General features: G+C 37.2%; 3 protein-coding genes and 1 long non-coding RNA gene across 8 annotated transcripts in view; 1 reads left to right on the top strand and 3 right to left on the bottom strand.

The window, feature by feature from the left end:
• Positions 1-382: 382 nt before the first annotated feature.
• LOC122532415 (odorant receptor Or2-like) lies at positions 383-17,713 on the bottom strand. Of its 4 annotated transcripts, XM_043661180.1 has the most exons (6): positions 16,883-17,713; positions 16,715-16,814; positions 16,524-16,634; positions 16,296-16,451; positions 598-650; positions 383-511 (listed from the first exon to the last, which is right to left on the bottom strand). In XM_043661180.1, coding segments are annotated over exons 1-6 (1,236 nt in total). In that variant the 5' UTR covers positions 17,698-17,713; the 3' UTR covers positions 383-510. The 4 variants fall into 4 exon arrangements, 3 of the variants coding, with proteins under 3 accessions (XP_043517115.1, XP_043517113.1, XP_043517114.1); XM_043661178.1 differs by lacking the exons at positions 16,296-16,451; positions 16,524-16,634; positions 16,715-16,814; positions 16,883-17,713 and adding exons at positions 722-877; positions 950-1,060; positions 1,159-1,258; positions 1,322-2,238 and having other exon boundaries at positions 383-650; XR_006307504.1 differs by lacking the exons at positions 383-511; positions 16,296-16,451; positions 16,524-16,634; positions 16,715-16,814; positions 16,883-17,713 and adding exons at positions 722-872; positions 950-1,060; positions 1,159-1,258; positions 1,322-2,238.
• The window catches only part of LOC122532412 (odorant receptor 63a-like), a 28,953-nt gene continuing 13,947 nt past the window's right edge, over positions 2,906-17,911 (bottom strand). The window contains exons 1-5 of one of the 2 annotated variants that reach the window (XM_043661172.1): positions 3,663-4,498; positions 3,494-3,593; positions 3,285-3,395; positions 3,058-3,213; positions 2,931-2,987 (exon numbers count right to left, since the gene is read on the bottom strand). In XM_043661172.1, coding sequence (XP_043517107.1) covers positions 2,931-2,987; positions 3,058-3,213; positions 3,285-3,395; positions 3,494-3,593; positions 3,663-4,498 — 1,260 coding nt within the window. Of the gene's footprint in view, positions 2,988-3,057; positions 3,214-3,284; positions 3,396-3,493; positions 3,594-3,662; positions 4,499-5,451; positions 5,608-5,678; positions 5,790-17,911 lie in introns of those variants that run through there. The other variant, XM_043661170.1, reaches the window with a different exon arrangement.
• On the top strand, positions 4,499-5,584 carry LOC122532448. Its single transcript, XR_006307509.1, has 3 exons — positions 4,499-4,871; positions 5,135-5,329; positions 5,493-5,584. It is a non-coding gene; the product is annotated as an uncharacterized LOC122532448 (long non-coding RNA).
• LOC122532435 lies at positions 11,718-12,598 on the bottom strand. Its single transcript, XM_043661205.1, has one exon. It carries the CDS (start codon positions 12,585-12,587, stop codon positions 11,751-11,753), a length of 837 nt encoding a protein of 278 aa, XP_043517140.1. The 5' UTR covers positions 12,588-12,598; the 3' UTR covers positions 11,718-11,750.

The following is a 17,911-nucleotide window of genomic DNA, read 5'->3' as shown; positions in this document are numbered from 1 at the left end:
CTGCTCAGTTTTATACTGAACATCAGTCGCAATTAATTCTGAGTTGATGAACTCGAGTTTGTTCGTATGATATTAAAAGAGTCAGTTTCGTTACGAGTCAGTAGGTGTTTTAAACAAATTCAGACAAACTATCAACGTCTTTGCTACCTAAAAATTGTACAAAGGTTTCATCGTTTTATTTCATTTAGATTATTCGTTTTTATATTCGGTTCTTTAAACATTTTGCATATTTGGAATTGTAAGATCAAAATTTTATCTTCAGTGGATTGTAAAGAGAAGAAAAAGTGAAATGAGAGCCGAAAATTCTTTGCAATTTATAAAGAACTCACTAATATAGTTTTTAATTTCACAAGATTTAATTTTCAAACATTTACTGTCATTTTGTCTGCTATGTATGTCAAAGCCTAACACTAAAATAATTCAACAATAAACATCATATTTGATCGAGATAATTAAATAAATTACGCAAAGGGCCAGGTACATCTTCAACGCCATACTTCGAAAAGGATATCTACAAAATTATTTTTACAATGATAAAACGATTACGACATTCATCATAATTTTATGGTAATATTAGAAAAATGAAGGTTTCATTACCAGTCCGTAACTGTTCGCAGTAAGTTCAGATAAATTAATGACGTTTTTGCTACCTGAAAACAATCAATTGTAAAAATTTGTATAACGTTGTTACTAATACTATGAAACGAAAATATAAACTCACGGAGCTGAAAGTGTTGAGAGATAAATCGATGATCTTTCCGGCCGTAAGCCTCGGTGGATATTGAGATATGGAGATCAACAGAATAAGATCGTAAGCGTTTTTAGCTGGTAAGTTGTACCATTCGATTTTGTAAGAATTTATACCGATCTGTCTACACTAATCAACGTTTATTTAGAATATTTAACGAGACAAATAATGACTAAGTTAGCGAAATTCGTTTGCAAATACCTGTTCAGAAAGGAGTTCGCCTATGTAACAAAATATAAATATATTAAACGTAAAGGAGATCAACAAAGTGAAATAAGTCATTATTGCGATTGCGTCGTTGTTCCGCCATTCCTGGAAAATATAATACAACTAACACGTCTCTACAACACAGTGAATGTAACATTCCGAATTAATTCCCAACACGTGTAGATACTGATTTAATATCTTACCACCATGCAATAATATTCAAGCAGACACATAATAATCGTGGACTCGACGATTTCCGCCAAGCATATTTCTCTCAAGGCTTCTTCTGCATTTTTCGAAAATCTAAAATATCTATGTATTTGCTTCTCTAACGTTTCCCCCGTGTCATAAAAGGTACGTCCTTACCTTAGAATTTCCACATGATCGTGTACGATAACAGACAGAGGATCACGTTCACCACCCTCTCTCTCCTTGCTCTTCACCAAATCGTGCAGTCTTGCTATCTGTATCTGAATCTGTCCACAGATGTGGGTGACGAAGATCGCGGCCAAACTGTACGCAACTGTCGTGACACTGTACATGATCATCGCCGCGAAACAGTGAAGAAAGAACACGATTTCGTACGTAGGACTGGATTGAGTATCCAAGATCGAATCAGGGCTAGGATAAGCCAGTGGTCTGTACGTGTAATTCTTCCCTCTCCTGTCCTTCGACAGAAACTGCACCACCGTGTGATACGACATTCCACCACTGTACAAGAAAGCTGCGCACACCGTGATTAGCTTCCTGCTGACCGTCGCGTACTTCAACATGATTGTACGATAATTTGGATCGTGCACCGTTTTCCAATCCTTCCTGACGTGCTGGATACACCGTTCGAAGAAGGGCCCTTTCAGACCAAGGCAGCAGTATTTAATCGTAGACGAGAAACAGAAACCAACTGGGCCGAGCAGTTTCACCTTTATATGCGTGTTTTTCTCCACGAAGAAGATGTGGTGAAAGGATGGTAGAACGATGAAGAGCAAACTGGAGAAGCACGTGGTCATCAGAACGATTGAGACAAGCTGTTCAAGTTTACTGGCGCGATTGTTAACGAGAGGCCACACTCCGATTGGTTTCAATAGCCATTTGCACAGTTGCAGCGTGTAATGTATGTCGTTTTCGTAATGGACGTTCTTCAACTGACAGTTAACTCTGGTGTATGATCGATCATGCATACTGACGGTTCCAGGGCACATCGTCGACTGATCGGCAGGAAAGAAACTTTCGACACGACATTGTCAGAACGCAGGCGCATGTCATTTCGTTTCTGCGAATGTGTACGAGCTTCAACTACATGTGCGTGCGCTTCATGAATGAGAGAAGTATAAACGAAGGGGAAACTTTCGTCGATAATAAGTGACCCTCCACTTGTTTTTTTGTCTTTTATAGGTTCTACATTCGTTGCAGGAGAGATCGAGTGAAGTTATAGTACAAAGAAATCAGTAAGAAGAAATCATTGGCATGTTCATACTAAGCGGTTTCCAATTTTCTAATAAGGATTAGAATATTCTTTTGTGAAATTTTGTGCGTTTGTTTTGTTTAAAAAAAAGAATATTATATTTTTCACGTTAGTAAAGTGCCTGTAAAATTTCTGTCGTGATTTATAAAAAGGAAAAAATTTGCATCTCTGGAAATGTGAGATCAAGATTTTTTCAGTGAAGAAAAAAGTAAGTATGGGAAAAAGAGAAATGAGATAAAGTTTTATCAAGTTCAGTTTAGTTACCAATTTTTATGTCATAAGATTCAAAGCCTACAAATTTTTATTATTTAATTTTGTTTTCCTTATATTTAGCATCTAGCATTAGAATAATTCAAGAATAAACGTCGGACATAATTAAATAAACTACGTAGACGGTTGGTAAACGAATACGTCTGTAATACGAGATATCTGTAAAACAATTTTTTACATCGATAAAACAATTGCAGTGATTATGATAATTATATGGTAGTATAGAAAAGAACATATGAATTATTACCAGTCTGTAAGTGTTTGAAGTAAATTCAAATAAACTAGCGACGTTTTTGTTACCTGAAAGGAGAGACAAATACAAAGCTCTGGTTTAATTACTTCACGGTACCGGTACAAAATGCAAACTCACAGAGCTGAAAGTGTCGAGAGATAATTCGATTATTTTTCCAGCTGTAAGTTTTGGTGGATATTGAGATACGGAGATCAACAGAATAAGATCGCAAGCGTTTTTAGCTGGCAAGTTGTACCACCTGATCTTGTAGGAATATTCACCGATTTGTCTACACTAATTATGATCATTGAGAGTATTTGATGAAACGGAGAATTTTTAAATAAGAGAAATTCTTTTGCAATTACCTGCTCAGAGAGAATTTCGCCAACGTAGCAGAATATAAATACATTAAATGTGAAGGAGATCAACAAAGTAGCACAGGTCATTACCGTGACTACGTCGTTGTTCCGCCATGCCTAAAATATTTTACGAATATAACAGGCTCCAGTAATATTTAATTAATTTGGATTAACACGAATAGCTGGACTTAATAGAGTGGATTCAATTTTTTTACCATTATGCAATAATATTCAAGCAAACACATGTTCATTGTGGCCTCGATGATTTGCGCGAAAAACACTTCTCGTAACGCTTCTTCTACATTTCTTGAAAATCTAAAATATCCACAATCTTGCCTCCTATAAAGTTTATATAAGGTTCGTGTTACAAGAAGCATTCCTTACCTTAAAATTTCCGCATGATCGTGCACGATAACAGACAGAAGATCAGGCTCAAGATCTTTCCTCAGTTTGCTCTCCACCAAATCGTGCAGTCTTGCTATCTGTATCTGAATTTGTCCACAAATGTGGGTAACAAACGTCGCAGCCAAGCTGTACGCAAGCATCGTGATACTGCACATGATCATTCCCGTAAAACAATGAACAGAGAACATGATTTCGTACGTAGGACTCGACTGAGTATCCAAGAACGAATCGTAGCCAGGATAAGCCAGTGGTCTGAACGTATTATTTTCCGCATTCTTTTCCTTCGACAAAAACTGCATTACCGTGTGAAACAACAATACACCGCTGTATAAGAAAGATGCGCATACCGTGATGAGCTTTCTGCTGACCGTCGCGTATTTCAGCATGATCGTTCGGTAATTTGGATCGTGCACCGTTTTCCAGTCCTTCCTGACGTGCTGGATACATCGTTTGAAGAAGTGTCCCTTCGTACCGAGGTAACAATACTTGATCACAGACGAGAAACAGAAACTAAATGGTCCGATCAATTTCACTTTCATGTCCGTATTTTTCTCCACGAAGAAGATATAATGAAAAGATGGTAAGACGATGAAAAGTATACTGGAGAAGCACGTGCTCATCAGAACAATGGAGAGTACTTGTTGTAGTTTACTTCTAGTGTGACTGTTGACCAGAGGCCACACTCCGACTAATTTGAGCAGCCATTCGCACATTTGCAGCGTGTAATGTATGTCATTCTCGTAGTGGATGTTTCTCAGTTGTCCGTCAAGTTTGACGTATGATCGATCATACATACTGACACTTGCGCTGCACATCGTCGACTGATCGGCGGGAGAGAAGCTTTGGACACGACATTTCCAGAACGCAAGCGCGTTTGGTTTTGTTTTTGCGAACTTCAACCAACGAACTTTCTGTGTTTCATGAATGAGGGAAGTAGATTCGAAGGGGAAACTTTCGTCGATAATAATAAGGGAGCGTTCACGTTTTTTTTTNTTTTTTTTTGTCTTTTACAGGTTCGTTGTAGAGGAGATCGATCGAAGTTATAGTACAGAGAAATCATTCGGACAATAAGCAAATGTTTGTGCCAAGTTTTCTTAAATCTTCTAATAATGGTTGAAGTCTTGAACTTTCTAATAATGTGAGGAATAAATATTTTTTGTGGAGCCGTGTGCCTGTTTTGATTCAAAGGTAATGTTATATTTTTGAAGTCAGTGAATCGTCTGTCGTGATTTTAAAACCGAGAAAATTTGCATCTATGGAGATGTGATTTTGTGAGGTCAAGATTTTGCCTTCTGTGAAGAAAGAATAAGTATAGGAAACAGAAAAACGAGATAAAGTTTTATGAAGTTCAGTTCAGTTACTAATACCATAAGTTACTAATTCAGTTTTTAATATCATAAGATTTAGCCTTCAAATATGTATAACGTAATTTTGTTCTCTGGATATTTCAGAATCTAACATTAGATTAATTCAAGAATAAGCGTTGCACATTATCCAGGAAGTTAAATAAACTACGTAGACTTCGGTTGGTAAATGAGTATGTCTGTAATACGAGATATCTGTAACAAACAATTTTTCGCAATGATAAAACAATTGCAGTGATTGTAGCGATTATATCAAAAAGATGTATGATCCGTTACCAGTCTGTAAGTGTTTGAAGTAAATTCAAATAAACTAGAGATGTTTTTGTTACCTGAAAATAGTCAAATGTAAAGCTCTAGTTTAATTGTTTCACGGTACTAATACTACTACATAAATGCAAACTCACAGAGCTGAAAGTGTCGAAAGATAAGTCGATTATTTTTCCAGCTGTAAGTTTTGGTGGATACTGGGATACGGAGATCAACAGAATAAGATCGTAAGCGTTTTTAGCTGGCAAGTTATACCACCCGATCTTGTAGGAATATTCACCGATTTGTCTGCACTAATTACGATCATTGAGAGTATTTGATAAAACGGAGAATTTTTAAACAAGGGAAAGTCTTTTGCAACTACCTGATCAGAGAGAAGTTCGCCTACGTAGCAGAATACAAATATATTAAATGTGTAGGAGATCAACAAAGTAGCACAGGTCATTGCCGTGACTACGTCGTTGTTCCGCCATGCCTGAAATATTTTACGAATAACAGGCTCCAGTAATCTTGAATTAATTTGGATTAACACGAATACATATGGATTTAATTTTTTTACCATTATGCAATAATATTCAAGCAAACACATGTTCATTGTGGCTTCGACGATTTGCGCGAAAAATACTTCTCGCATTGCTTCTTCTACATTTCTCGAAAATCTAAAATATCCACACTCTTGATTCTTTAACATTTGTGGACTGTTTGTATTACGAAAAGTATTCCTTACCTTAAAATATCTGCATGATCGTGTACGATGATAGATAGAGGATCAGGGCCCACACATTTCCTCTGTTTGCTGTTCACCAAATCGTGCAGTCTTGCTATCTGTATCTGAATTTGTCCACAAATGTGGGTAACAAACGTCGCAGCCAAACTGTACGCAAGCATCGTGATACTGCACATGATCAGTCCCGTGAAACAGTGAATAGAAAACACGATTTCGTACGTAGGACTGGACTGAGAATCCAAGATCGGATCAGGGCCAGGATAAGCCAGTGGTCTGAATGTGCTGTTTTCCCCACTCTCTTCCTTTGCCAGAAACTGCATTACCGTGTGAAATAACAATACACCGCTGTACAAGAAAGATGCGCATACCGTGATGAGCTTTCTGCTCACCGTCGCGTATTTCAGCATGATCGTACGATAATTTGGATCGTGCACCGTTTTCCAGTCCTTTCTGACGTGCTGGATACACCGTTCTAAGAAGTGTCCTTTCATACCAAGGTAGCAATACTTGATCGCAGACGAGACACAGAAACTAACTGGGCCGATCATTTTCACTTTTATATCCGTATTTTTCTCCACGAAGAAGATGTGATGGAAAGTTGGCAAAACGATGAAAAGTATACTGGAGAAGCACGTGCTTATCAGAACGATCGAGACGAGCTGTTGCAGTTTACTTCTAGTGTGACTGTTGACTAGTGGCCACACTCCGACTAATTTGAGCAGCCATTCACAGAATTGCAGCGTGTAATGTATGTCATTCTCGTAGTGGACGTTTCTCAGTTGTCCGTCAACTTCGACGTACGATCGGACATTCATGGCTCCGGTGCACAGAGGCGACTGATGGGTAGGGGAGAAATATTCGACACAACGTCGAACGCAAGCTCGTATCGTTTCGTTTCTGTGAATGTGTACGATGAGCTTCAACCACCTGTGTGCGCCTCATGAACGAGAGAAATAGAAACGAAGGGGAAACTTTCGTCGATAATACCCGCTGTAAATTTCATCGAAGTGTGCCATTATGTTTTTTTGTCTTTTAGAAGTTCTACGTTCGTTGTAGAGATCGTGGAGAGATAGATTGAAGTTATAGTACACAGAAATCATTCGGACAATAAGCACATCTTTGTGCCAACTTTTCTTTAATTTTCTAATAACGACTGTAATATCTTTTTATGGAATTTTGTATGTCTGTTTTGCTCAGAAGAAATAGTATTATATTTTTCAAGTAAATTGGCTCGAAAGTTTGTGTCGTTATTTACAAAAACGAAAGAATTTGCTTTCTGCATATGTAAGATCGAGACTTTATCTTCAGTTAATAGTGAAGAAAAAGAGTAAGTACTAATTTTTTTTATACCGTTCTGCGAATCTGCAGTCTCTTTCTTCCTAGAAAGTAACAAGTAAACGCGATAATTCTAATTTTGCATGATTGGGGATACTGCGCATTGTCAGTTCTTTGTTATGCTGGAATAAGCGAAAATATTTGAAATAGAAGAGTACGCTCAGAGGCTTCGGGCACGAACAAAGTACTTTGTCGTATGTATAATGTTTCCTTTGTTACTTCTTAATTCTTTTCTTCGTTCAAAATAATGAGAAAATAACGTATGTATATATTTGTAAAATGCGTTATTTTAAAAACGAGGAAAAATAGTAATAAACTACAGTTTTATTGACTAATTTATAATTAAGTATATAAATAATTAAATGGGAATAATTATTAAATTATTACATAACGACATTCCGGACGAAATTCAAGTATACGAATGACGTTTTAAAGACCTGCAAAGACGTGGTTACCTTTAATTCTCGATACATGAATTTGCATACATTTTCAATTGCAGTATTTGTAAAAACCTACATTTCCGAATGTAGCCAAAGATATGTAAACTATTCTACCAGCTGTAAATTTCATCGGACATGGCGATAATTAAAATGACTCCTTGAGTTGTCTTACTTGGTAAATGGTACCAATCGATCATGCAACATGATACTCCAATATCTATCACTGCTCTGTAGCATAAAAAAAATAAATAGTAAACAAAAATGCTCAATATTCGTGTATTGCCAGTGGAAATATACCTTTTCTATTAATAAATCGCCAATATAGCACAGCAAGAACAGATTGAACGTGACGGATATTAGTATCACCGCATACATCACCACGCCAAATTTATTATTCTGCTGCCAGTCCTATCAGAGACACGAAAAATACTTATGAAGAGACATAAATAAATAGAGACCAAAAATACTTACATATAATATGCAAAAGAACAAAAGGACAACAGAAACGTACCGTTATACAATAGTACTCAAGGAAGCATATCACAAACGTGGAGCCGATGAATTCGAAGAAGCACACTTCCTGCAGAACGGTCTCGACCGTCGCAGAGAATCTACAATGGCACGCGATATCCGTTTGATCAGTGATGGACAACGGTTTGCATTACCTACGCGTTTGTACTTTATAATTCTTATGTGATGTTGCACGATTGATCCGTCAGCCGATCGTCCGGGTTGCAATTTTTCTTGGCGAATTTCCCCTCGACCAGGTCGTCCAACTGAGACATGACGATGTCGATCTGTCCGCAGGCGTGCGTTGCGAAGAGCGCAGCCAATGCGCAGCAACCAGCTGTCACGGTGTTGAGCATAAACATGCAAATACATTGAAATACGTACACGATTTCGTAGATAGGAGTTTTTTGAACGTCGAAGAAACCACTGTACGTGTGATACACGAGCACTCTGATCGTTTGATTGTTGTCGTCCATTCGTGATTGTCGTCCTATTGCCTAATTGTTACGTAGCATATGCTACCGCTGTACATGAACACGGTGCTGTATATAGTCAGATCTCGCCCAATCTTCTCCTATTTCAGCATCAACGTGCGATCTCTTCTACCTGTCGAATGATTGGTTCTTATTACGTCTCGAGTCAATAATTTGTTATTCACGAACAAGTAGCTGAGTGAAAAAAGTGATTCTTCTAATTTTGGTCTTCTAATAGGTAAAATTCTAATAGGTGAAGTAATAGGTAAAATTCGATTTTAACACAGTGTAGAGTGCAATTAAAACATTGTACTATAAATTGGTATAAACACTTGGAGATTCACAAAAATAATCGTTATGTTTTTGTTATTTTTACTTTTTAAATGGTTTCATTATAAATAATAAGTTGTAAACGAGTGGAAAAGTGATTCTCCTAATTTGTGAGAACTATAGATAAAATTCGATAAAACTAAAGAGAAATCTGTGTCGAAGTATATTCACTACAAACTGACACAAAGACTTGGAGATTCACCAAAATATTCGTTATATTTCTGCTTATATTTTTATTCTTTAGATATTTTGTTGCAAACCTATCTATCATCCGACGACAATTACTACAACTAGTACTTTGAATGGACATTTTCATATGTTATCATATTTCATTTTTGAACAAATGTGTTTTCAAGCAGTGTTCCGACACTTGCAACAATACGTGTCACTTTTCCACTTGTAGTCCCTCGCGACTGACCTGCTTCCAATCGGCATGCATTTGTTCGATACAACGCTTGATTTTCGGTTTACGGACTGTCAGAGCCCAATACTTCATCAAAGAGACTAAAGAGTAGCAGGCGAAGCCTAACAGCCTCAGTCTTAACAGAGGATCTTTCTGTTCCAGTAAAATGTGTAGCACGCACTGTAATACGGTGAAGAACAATACTAAATTACTTAGTCCGATCGCGATTCTAGCTGAAAACTTGCCGACGCCCTCTAACACGGCTGGCCAGATCCTGATTGAATTTAAAATCCATCTGCTGTGTTTCGTTACATAAACGATGTCATCCTCGTAGTGTCGATTTCGCGGCTGATCGGCGTGATGCATGTTCGCAAGCAGCGGTGAAACGATTGTTTACCGAGTCGTCTGAGTGCATTGATTGCAAGGTTATTGAGCTTGTGCTCATGATATCGCGTGCGTGCATCTGTATCATTATAATTGCAAATAGATTGATACTTGTCAAAAGAAGCGAGCGTCTAGGATATATAGCAGTGGGTATAAAAAAACCGGGTAATAGCCAGTTCTGTAAGGTGAAACGAAAGTTGGTATCGTGCTTAGGTGCTCGACGACATTACTGCTATTCAAATGATATACTGCTGTGACATGTACAGTAGTCACATTTTCGAAATACATACGAGTGTGATATATAGTGAAATTTTAAATATTCGTATGTTCTTTTCTACTGTAAAAATTCCTTTCTTTTTCTTCTGAAAGATTTATATCATTTTGATCGAAATGAATTCTCTGTATCTTCGTGGATGATATAGTAAGATAAATAAAAATGTGCATCGAAGCGTAACAATTGACTGTTAATAGAAACATTGGAAATTCATATTTTACATCGGTTTTAATATTCGACGAATTCAGAACTGCTCAGTTTTTTACTGAACATCTGTAGTAATTAATTCTGATGACTCGAGTTTGTTCGTATGATATTAAAAGATGTTAGTTTCGTTACGAGTCAGTAAGTGTTTTAAGCAACTTCAGATAAACTATCGACGTCTTTGCTACCTAAAAATTGTATAAAGGTTTCATCGTTTTACTTCATTTAGATTATTCGTTTCCACATACGATTCTTTAAACATTTTGCATATCTGGAATTGTAAGATCAAAATTTTATCTTTAGTGGATTGTAAAGAGAAGAAAAAAGTGAAATGAGAGCCGAAAATTCTTCTCAGTTTATAAAGAACTCACTAATACAGTTTTTAATTTCACAAGATTTAATTTTCAAACATTTACTGTCATTTTGTCTGCTGTGTATGTCAGAGCCTAACACTAAAATAATTCAACAATAAATATCATATTTGATCCAGATAATTAAATAAATTATGCAAAGGGCCAGGTACATCTTCAACGTCATACTTCGAAAAGGATATCTACAAAATTATTTTTACAATGATAAAACCATTACGACATTCATCATAATTTTATGGTAATATTAGAAAAATGAAGGTTTCATTACCAGTCCGTTACTGTTCGCAGTAAGTTCAGATAAACTAACGACGTTTTTGCTACCTGAAAACAATCAATTGTAAAAATTTGTAAAACGTTGTTAATACTATGAAACGAAAATATATACTCACCGAGCTAAAAGTGTCGAGAGATAAATCGATGATCTTTCCGGCCGTAAGCCTCGGTGGATATTGAGATATGGAGATCAACAGAATAAGATCGTAAGCATTCTTAGCTGGTAAGTTATACCATTCGATTTTATAAGAATTTACACCGATTTGTCTGCACTAATTAAGCATTATTTATGATATTTAATAAAATATATAATGACTAAATTAGCGAAATTCGTTTGCAAATACCTGTTCAGAGAGGAGTTCGCCTATGTAACAAAATATAAATATATTAAACGTAAAGGAGATCAACAAAGTGAAATAAGTCATTATCGCGACTGCGTCGTTGTTCTGCCATTCCTGGAAAATATCAAACAAATAACACGTCTCTACAATACAGTGAATGTAACATTCCGAATTAATTCCCAACACGTATATATATTGATTTAATTTCTTACCACCATGCAATAATATTCAAGCAGACACATAAAAATCGCGGACCCGACAATTTCCGCCAAGCATATTTCTCTCAAGGCTTCTTCTGCATTTTTCGAAAATCTAAAATATCCATGCATTTGCTTCTCTGAGGTTTCCTCCGTGTCATAAAAGATACGACCTTACCTTAGAATTTCCGTATGATCGTGTACGATAACAGACAGAAGATCACGTTCACCATTCTCTCTCTCTTTGCTCTTTACCAAATCCTGCAGTCTTGCTATCTGTATCTGAATCTGTCCACAGATGTGGGTGACGAAGATCGCGGCCAAACTGTACGCAACCGTCGTGACACTGTACATGATTATCGCCGCGAAACAGTGAAGAAAGAACACGATTTCGTACGTAGGACTGGACTGAGTATCCAAGATCGAATCAGGGCTAGGATAAGCCAGTGGTCTGTACGTGTAATTCTTCCCTCTCCTGTCCTTCGACAGAAACTGCATCACCGTTTGATACGACATTCCACCACTGTACAAGAAAGCTGCGCACACCGTGATTAGCTTCCTGCTGACCGTCGCGTACTTCAACATGATCGTACGATAATTTGGATCGTGCACCATTTTCCAATCTTTTCTGACGTGCTGGATACACCGTTCGAAGAAGGGCCCTTTCAGACCAAGGCAGCAGTATTTAATCGTAGACGAGAAACAGAAACCAACTGGGCCGAGCAGTTTCACTTTTATATGCGTGCTTTTCTCCACGAAGAAGATGTGGTGAAAGGATGGTAGAACGATGAAGAGCAAACTGGAAAAGCACGTGGTCATCAGAACGGTTGAGACAAGCTGTTCAAGTTTACTGGCGCGATTATTAACGAGAGGCCACACTCCGATTGGTTTCAATAGCCATTTGCACAGTTGCAGCGTGTAATGTATGTCGTTTTCGTAATGGACGTTTCTCAACTGACAGTTAACTCTGGCGTATGATCGATCATACATACTGACACTTGCGCTGCACATCGTCGACTGATCGGCGGGAAAGAAGCTTTGGACAATACATTGTCAGAAGCGCAAGCGCGTGTGGTTTTTTTTTCTGTGAACTTCAACCAACTTTCTGTGCTTCATGAATCAGGGAAGTGGATTCGAAGGGGAAACTTTCGTCGATAATAATAAGGGAGCGTTCACGATATTTTTTGTCTTTCAGGTTCGTTGTAGAGGAGATCGATCGAAGTTATAGTACAGAGAAATCATTCGGACAATAAGCAAATGTTTGTGCCAGGTTTTTTTAAATTTTCTAATAATAATTGAAATCTTAAACTTTCTAATAATGGGAGGAATAAATATTTTTTTGTGGAACCTGTTTTGTTTCAAAAAAGTAATATTATATTTTTGAGGTCAGTGAATCGTCTGTAAAATTCCTGATTTTTAAACCGAAACAATTTGCATCTCTGGAAATGGGAGATCAAGATTTTATCTTTTTTGAAGAAAAAAATAAATATAGGAAAAAGAAAAATGAGATAAAGTTTTATGAAGTTTAGTTACTAATACCACAAGTTACTAATTCAGTTTTTAATATCATAAGAGTCAGCCTTCAAAAATTTATAAATAATTTTGTTTTCTGTATATTTTAGTATCTAACATTAGAGTAATCCAAGAATAAGCGTCACACATAACCCAGGAAGTTAAATAAACTACGTTGACTTCGGGCAATACGCACATGTTTGTGCTAACTTTTCTTCAATTTTCTAATAACGACTATAATATCCTTTTGTCGAATTTTGTACGTCTGTCATGTTCAGAAGAAATACTATTATTTTTTTCAAGTAAATCGGCTGGAAAGTTTGTGTCGTTATTTATAAAAAGGAAAGTATTCTGCTTTCTGCTTATGTGAGATCGAGATTTTATCTTCAGTCGATAGTGAAAGAAAAAGAGTAAGTGGAGGAAAAAGAAAACTGACATAAAGTTCTATAAAGTTCAGCTTAGTCAGTAATTTAGTCAGTAATTTAGCCAGTAATTTAGTATCAATTGTCATAACATTTAACCTACAAATATTTATTAGCAAATTCTATTATCTGTGTATTTTAAACTTAACAAAATAATGCAACTATAAGCTACACACTTGCTCCAGAAAATCAATCAAACTACGCAGAAATCAGGTTAATCTTCAACGTCGTACTTGGAAACGGATATCTGCAAAATTATTTTCTCAATAATGAAGACAATTACGGCAGTTATGCTAATTTCTGTGGAGATATTAAAAAAGGGATTCATTACCAGTCTGCAAATGTTCGTAGTAAGTTCAGATAAGTTAGCGACGTTTTCGCTACCTGAAAATAGGTAAGTGTGTAAAACTTTGTTTTCACGATATCAGTAAAATGACAAAAATATAAACTCACGGTGCTAAATGTGTCGAGAGATAATTCGATGATTTTTCCAGCCGTAAGCCTCGGTGGATTTTGAGATATGGAGATCAACAGAATGAGATCGTAAGCATTCTTAGCTGGTAAGTTATACCAATCGATTTTATAAGAATTTACACCGATTTGTCTGCACTAATTAACAATTATTTATGATATTTAATAAAATCGACAATGACTAAATTAGTGAAGTTCGTTTGCAAATACCTGTTCAGTGAGGATTTCGCCTACGTAACAGAATATAAACACATTAAATGTAAAGGAGATGAACAATGTGACATAAGTTATTACCGCGACTGCATCGCTGTTTTGCCATTCCTGAAATATTTCACAAATAAGATTGGATGGTTTTGAACTCATTTGGATTAACGCGAATAGATGTTGATTTAATTCTTTTACCATTATGCAATAATATTCAAGCAAACACATGTTCATCGTGGCCTCGACGATTTGTGCAAAAAACACTTCTCGCAATGCTTCTTCTACATTTTTCGAAAATCTAAAATATCCAGATGTTCTTGGTTCTTTAACGTTTATATACGATTCGTGTTACAAAAAGTATTCCTTACCTCAAAATTTCTGCATGGTCGTGTACGATGACGGATAGAGGGTCAGGCCCGACACCTTTCTTCTGTTTGCTCTCCACCAAATCGTGCAGTCTTGCAATCTGTATCTGAATTTGTCCACAAATGTGGGTAACAAACGTCGCAGCCAAACTGTACGCAAGCATCGTGATACTGCACATGATCAGTCCCGTGAAACAGTGAATAGAAAACACGATTTCGTACGTAGGACTGGACTGAGAATCCAAGATCGGATCAGGGCCAGGATAAGCCAGTGGTCTGAACGTGCTGTTTTCCCCACTCTCTTCCTTTGCCAGAAACTGCATTACCGTGTGAAACAACAATACACCGCTGTACAAGAAAGTTGCGCATACCGTGATGAGCTTTCTGCTGACCGTCGCGTATTTCAGCATGATCGTGCGATAATTTGGATCGTGCACCGTTTTCCAGTCCTTTCTGACGTGCTGGATACACCGTTCGAAGAAGTGTCCTTTCATACCAAGGTAGCAATACTTGATCGCAGACGAGACACAGAAACTAACTGGGCCGATCATTTTCACTTTTATATCCGTATTTTTCTCCACGAAGAAGATGTGATGGAAAGTTGGCAAAACGATGAAAAGTATACTGGAGAAGCACGTGCTTATCAGAACGATCGAGACGAGCTGTTGCAGTTTACTTCTAGTGTGACTGTTGACAAGGGGCCAAACTCCGATTATTTTAAACAGCCATTCGCACATTTGTAGCGTGTAATGAATGTCATTCTCGTAGTGGACGTTTCTCAGTTGTCCGTCAACTTCGACGTACGATCGGACATTCATGGCTCCGGTGCACATAGGCGACTGATGGGTAGGGGAGAAACATTCGACACAACGTCGAACGCAAGCGCGTATCGTTTCGTTTCTGTGAATGTGTACGATGAGCTTCAACCACCTGTGTGCGCCCCATGAAAGAGAAATAGAAACGAAGGGGAAACTTTTGTCGATAATAAGTGTGCCATCACGTTTTTTTTGTCTTGTATAAGTTCTACGTTCGTTGCGGGAGAGTTCGAACGAAGTTATAGTACACAGAAATCATTCGTGCAATAAGCACATGTTTGTGCTAACTTTTCTTCAGTTTTCTAACAACGAGTATAATATCCTTTTGTGGAATTTTTTTACGTCTGTTTTGTTCAAAAGAAATACTATTATTCTTTTCAAGTAAATCGGCTGGAAAATTTGAGTCGTTATTTATGAAAGGGAAAGGATTTACTTTCTGAAAATGTGAGATCGAGATTTTATCTTCAGTTGATAGTGAAAGTAAATATGGGAAAAAGGGAAATCATGTAAAGTTCTTTAAAGTAGAGCTCAGTCAGTAGTTTAATGTGTAATTTAGTATTAATTGTTATTACATTTAACCTACAAATATTTATCACCAATTTTTATTTTCTGTGTATTTTAGAACTTTATTTTAAAATAATTCAACTACAAACTCCACATTTGGTCCAGAATGTGAATCAAACTACGAAGAACTCAAGTTAATCTTCGACGTTATGCTTAGAAAGGGATATCTGCAAAATTATTTTTTCAATAATGAAGACAATTATGGCAGCTAATTTTATGGCAATATTAAAAAAGGTTTCATTACCAGTCTGCAAATGTTCGTAGCAAGTTGAGATAAACAAGCGATGTTCTTGCTACCTGAAAATAGACAAGTGTGTAAAATTTTGTTTTCACGATATCAGTACAATAATAAAAATATAAACTCACGGAGCTAAAGGTGTCGAGAGATAATTCGATGATTTTTCCGGCCGTAAGTTTTGGTGGATATTGAGATATGGAGATCAACAGAATGAGATCGTAAGCATTCTTAGCTGGCAAGTTATACCATTCGATTTTATAAGAATTTACACCGATTTGTCTGCACTAAGTAACAATTATTTAGAATATTTAATAAAACCGATAATGATTAAATTAGCGAAATTTTTTTGCAAATACCTGTTCAGTGAGGATTTCGCCTATGTAACAAAATATAAACACATTAAATGTAAAGGAGATGAACAATGTGACGTAAGTTATTACTGCGATTGCATCGCTGTTTCGCCATTCCTAAAATATTTTACAGACAACATTGGGTGATTCTGAGTTAATCTGGATTAACGCGAGTAGAAGTTGATTTAATTTCGTACCACTATGCAATAATACTCGAGCAAACACATGTTCATCGTTGATTCGACAATTTGTGCGAAACACACTTCCCGCATCGATTCTTCTACATTTTTCGAAAATCTAAAATATTCAAGCTCTTGCTTCTTTAACGTTTATATACGGTTCGTGTTACAAAAAGTATACCCTACCTTAAAATTTCCGCATGATCATGTACGATGACAGATAGAGGGTCAGGCCCGAGATCGTTTCTCTGTTTGCTTTCCACCAAATCGTGCAGTCTTGCTATCTGTATCTGAATCTGTCCACAAATGTGCGTAACAAAGATCGCCGCCAAACTGTACGCGGCCGTCGCCGTGCTGTACATGATCATTGCCGTAATACAATGAATAGAAAACACGATTTCGTACGTAGGACTGGACTGAGAATCCAAGAACGAATCGTAGCCAGGATAAGACAGTGGTCTGTACGTGTTATTTTCCTCTCCACTCCCCTTAGACAGAAACTGCATTACCGTGTGATACGACATTCCGCCGCTGTATAAGAAAGCCGCGCATACCGTGATTAGCTTCCTGCTGATTGCCGCGTATTTCAGCATGATCGTTCGGTAATTTGGATCGTGAACCGTTTTCCAGTCCTTCCTGACGTGCTGGATACATCGTTGGTAGAAGTGTCCTTTCGTACCAAGGTAGCAGTACTTGATCGCCGACGAGACACAGAAACTAACTGGGCCGAACATTTTCACTTTCATATTCGTATTTTTCTCCACGAAGAAGATGTGATGAAGGGATGGTAGGACGATGAAGAGCATGCTTGAGAAGCATGTGCTTATCAGAACGATCGTGACGAGTTGCTGCAGTTTACTTCTGTTGTGATTGTTGACGAGGGGCCACATTCCGATTAACTTGAACAGCCATTCGCACATTTGCAGCGTATAATGTATGTCGTTGTCGTAATGAACGTTTCTCAGTTTTCCATCAACTTTGACGTATGATCGATCATACATACTGACAACGCGGGTTCACAGAGGCGACTGATGGGTAGGAGGGAAACATTCGTCACAACATTGTCAGGACGCAAGCGCATGTCATTTCATTTCTGCGAATGTGCACGAGCTTGAACTACATGTGTGTGCGCTTCATGAATGAGAGAAGTATAAACGAAGGGGAAACTTTCGTCGATAATAAGTGACCCTCCACTTGTTTTTTTGTCTTTTATAG

Source organism: Frieseomelitta varia, unplaced genomic scaffold, assembly GCF_011392965.1.
Source record: "Frieseomelitta varia isolate USP_RPSP 00005682 unplaced genomic scaffold, Fvar_1.2 scaffold_455, whole genome shotgun sequence".
Classification (NCBI taxonomy): Eukaryota; Metazoa; Arthropoda; class Insecta; order Hymenoptera; family Apidae; genus Frieseomelitta; species Frieseomelitta varia.
Note: the sequence above shows the minus strand (reverse complement) of the source record. Positions and strands in the feature narration are given on the sequence as shown.

Coding starts and splice junctions, on each gene's coding strand:
- LOC122532415 (XM_043661178.1), bottom strand. CDS start 2,154: ATGTGCCCTGGAACCGTCAGTATGCATGATCGATCATACACCAGAGTT. Junction 1,259..1,321: donor GATCATGTGGAAATTCTAAG/GTAAGGACGTAC, acceptor TAGATATTTTAG/ATTTTCGAAAAATGCAGAAG. Junction 1,061..1,158: donor TTGAATATTATTGCATGGTG/GTAAGATATTAA, acceptor TATATTTTCCAG/GAATGGCGGAACAACGACGC.
- LOC122532435 (XM_043661205.1), bottom strand. CDS start 12,587: ATGTGCAGCGCAAGTGTCAGTATGTATGATCGATCATACGCCAGAGTT.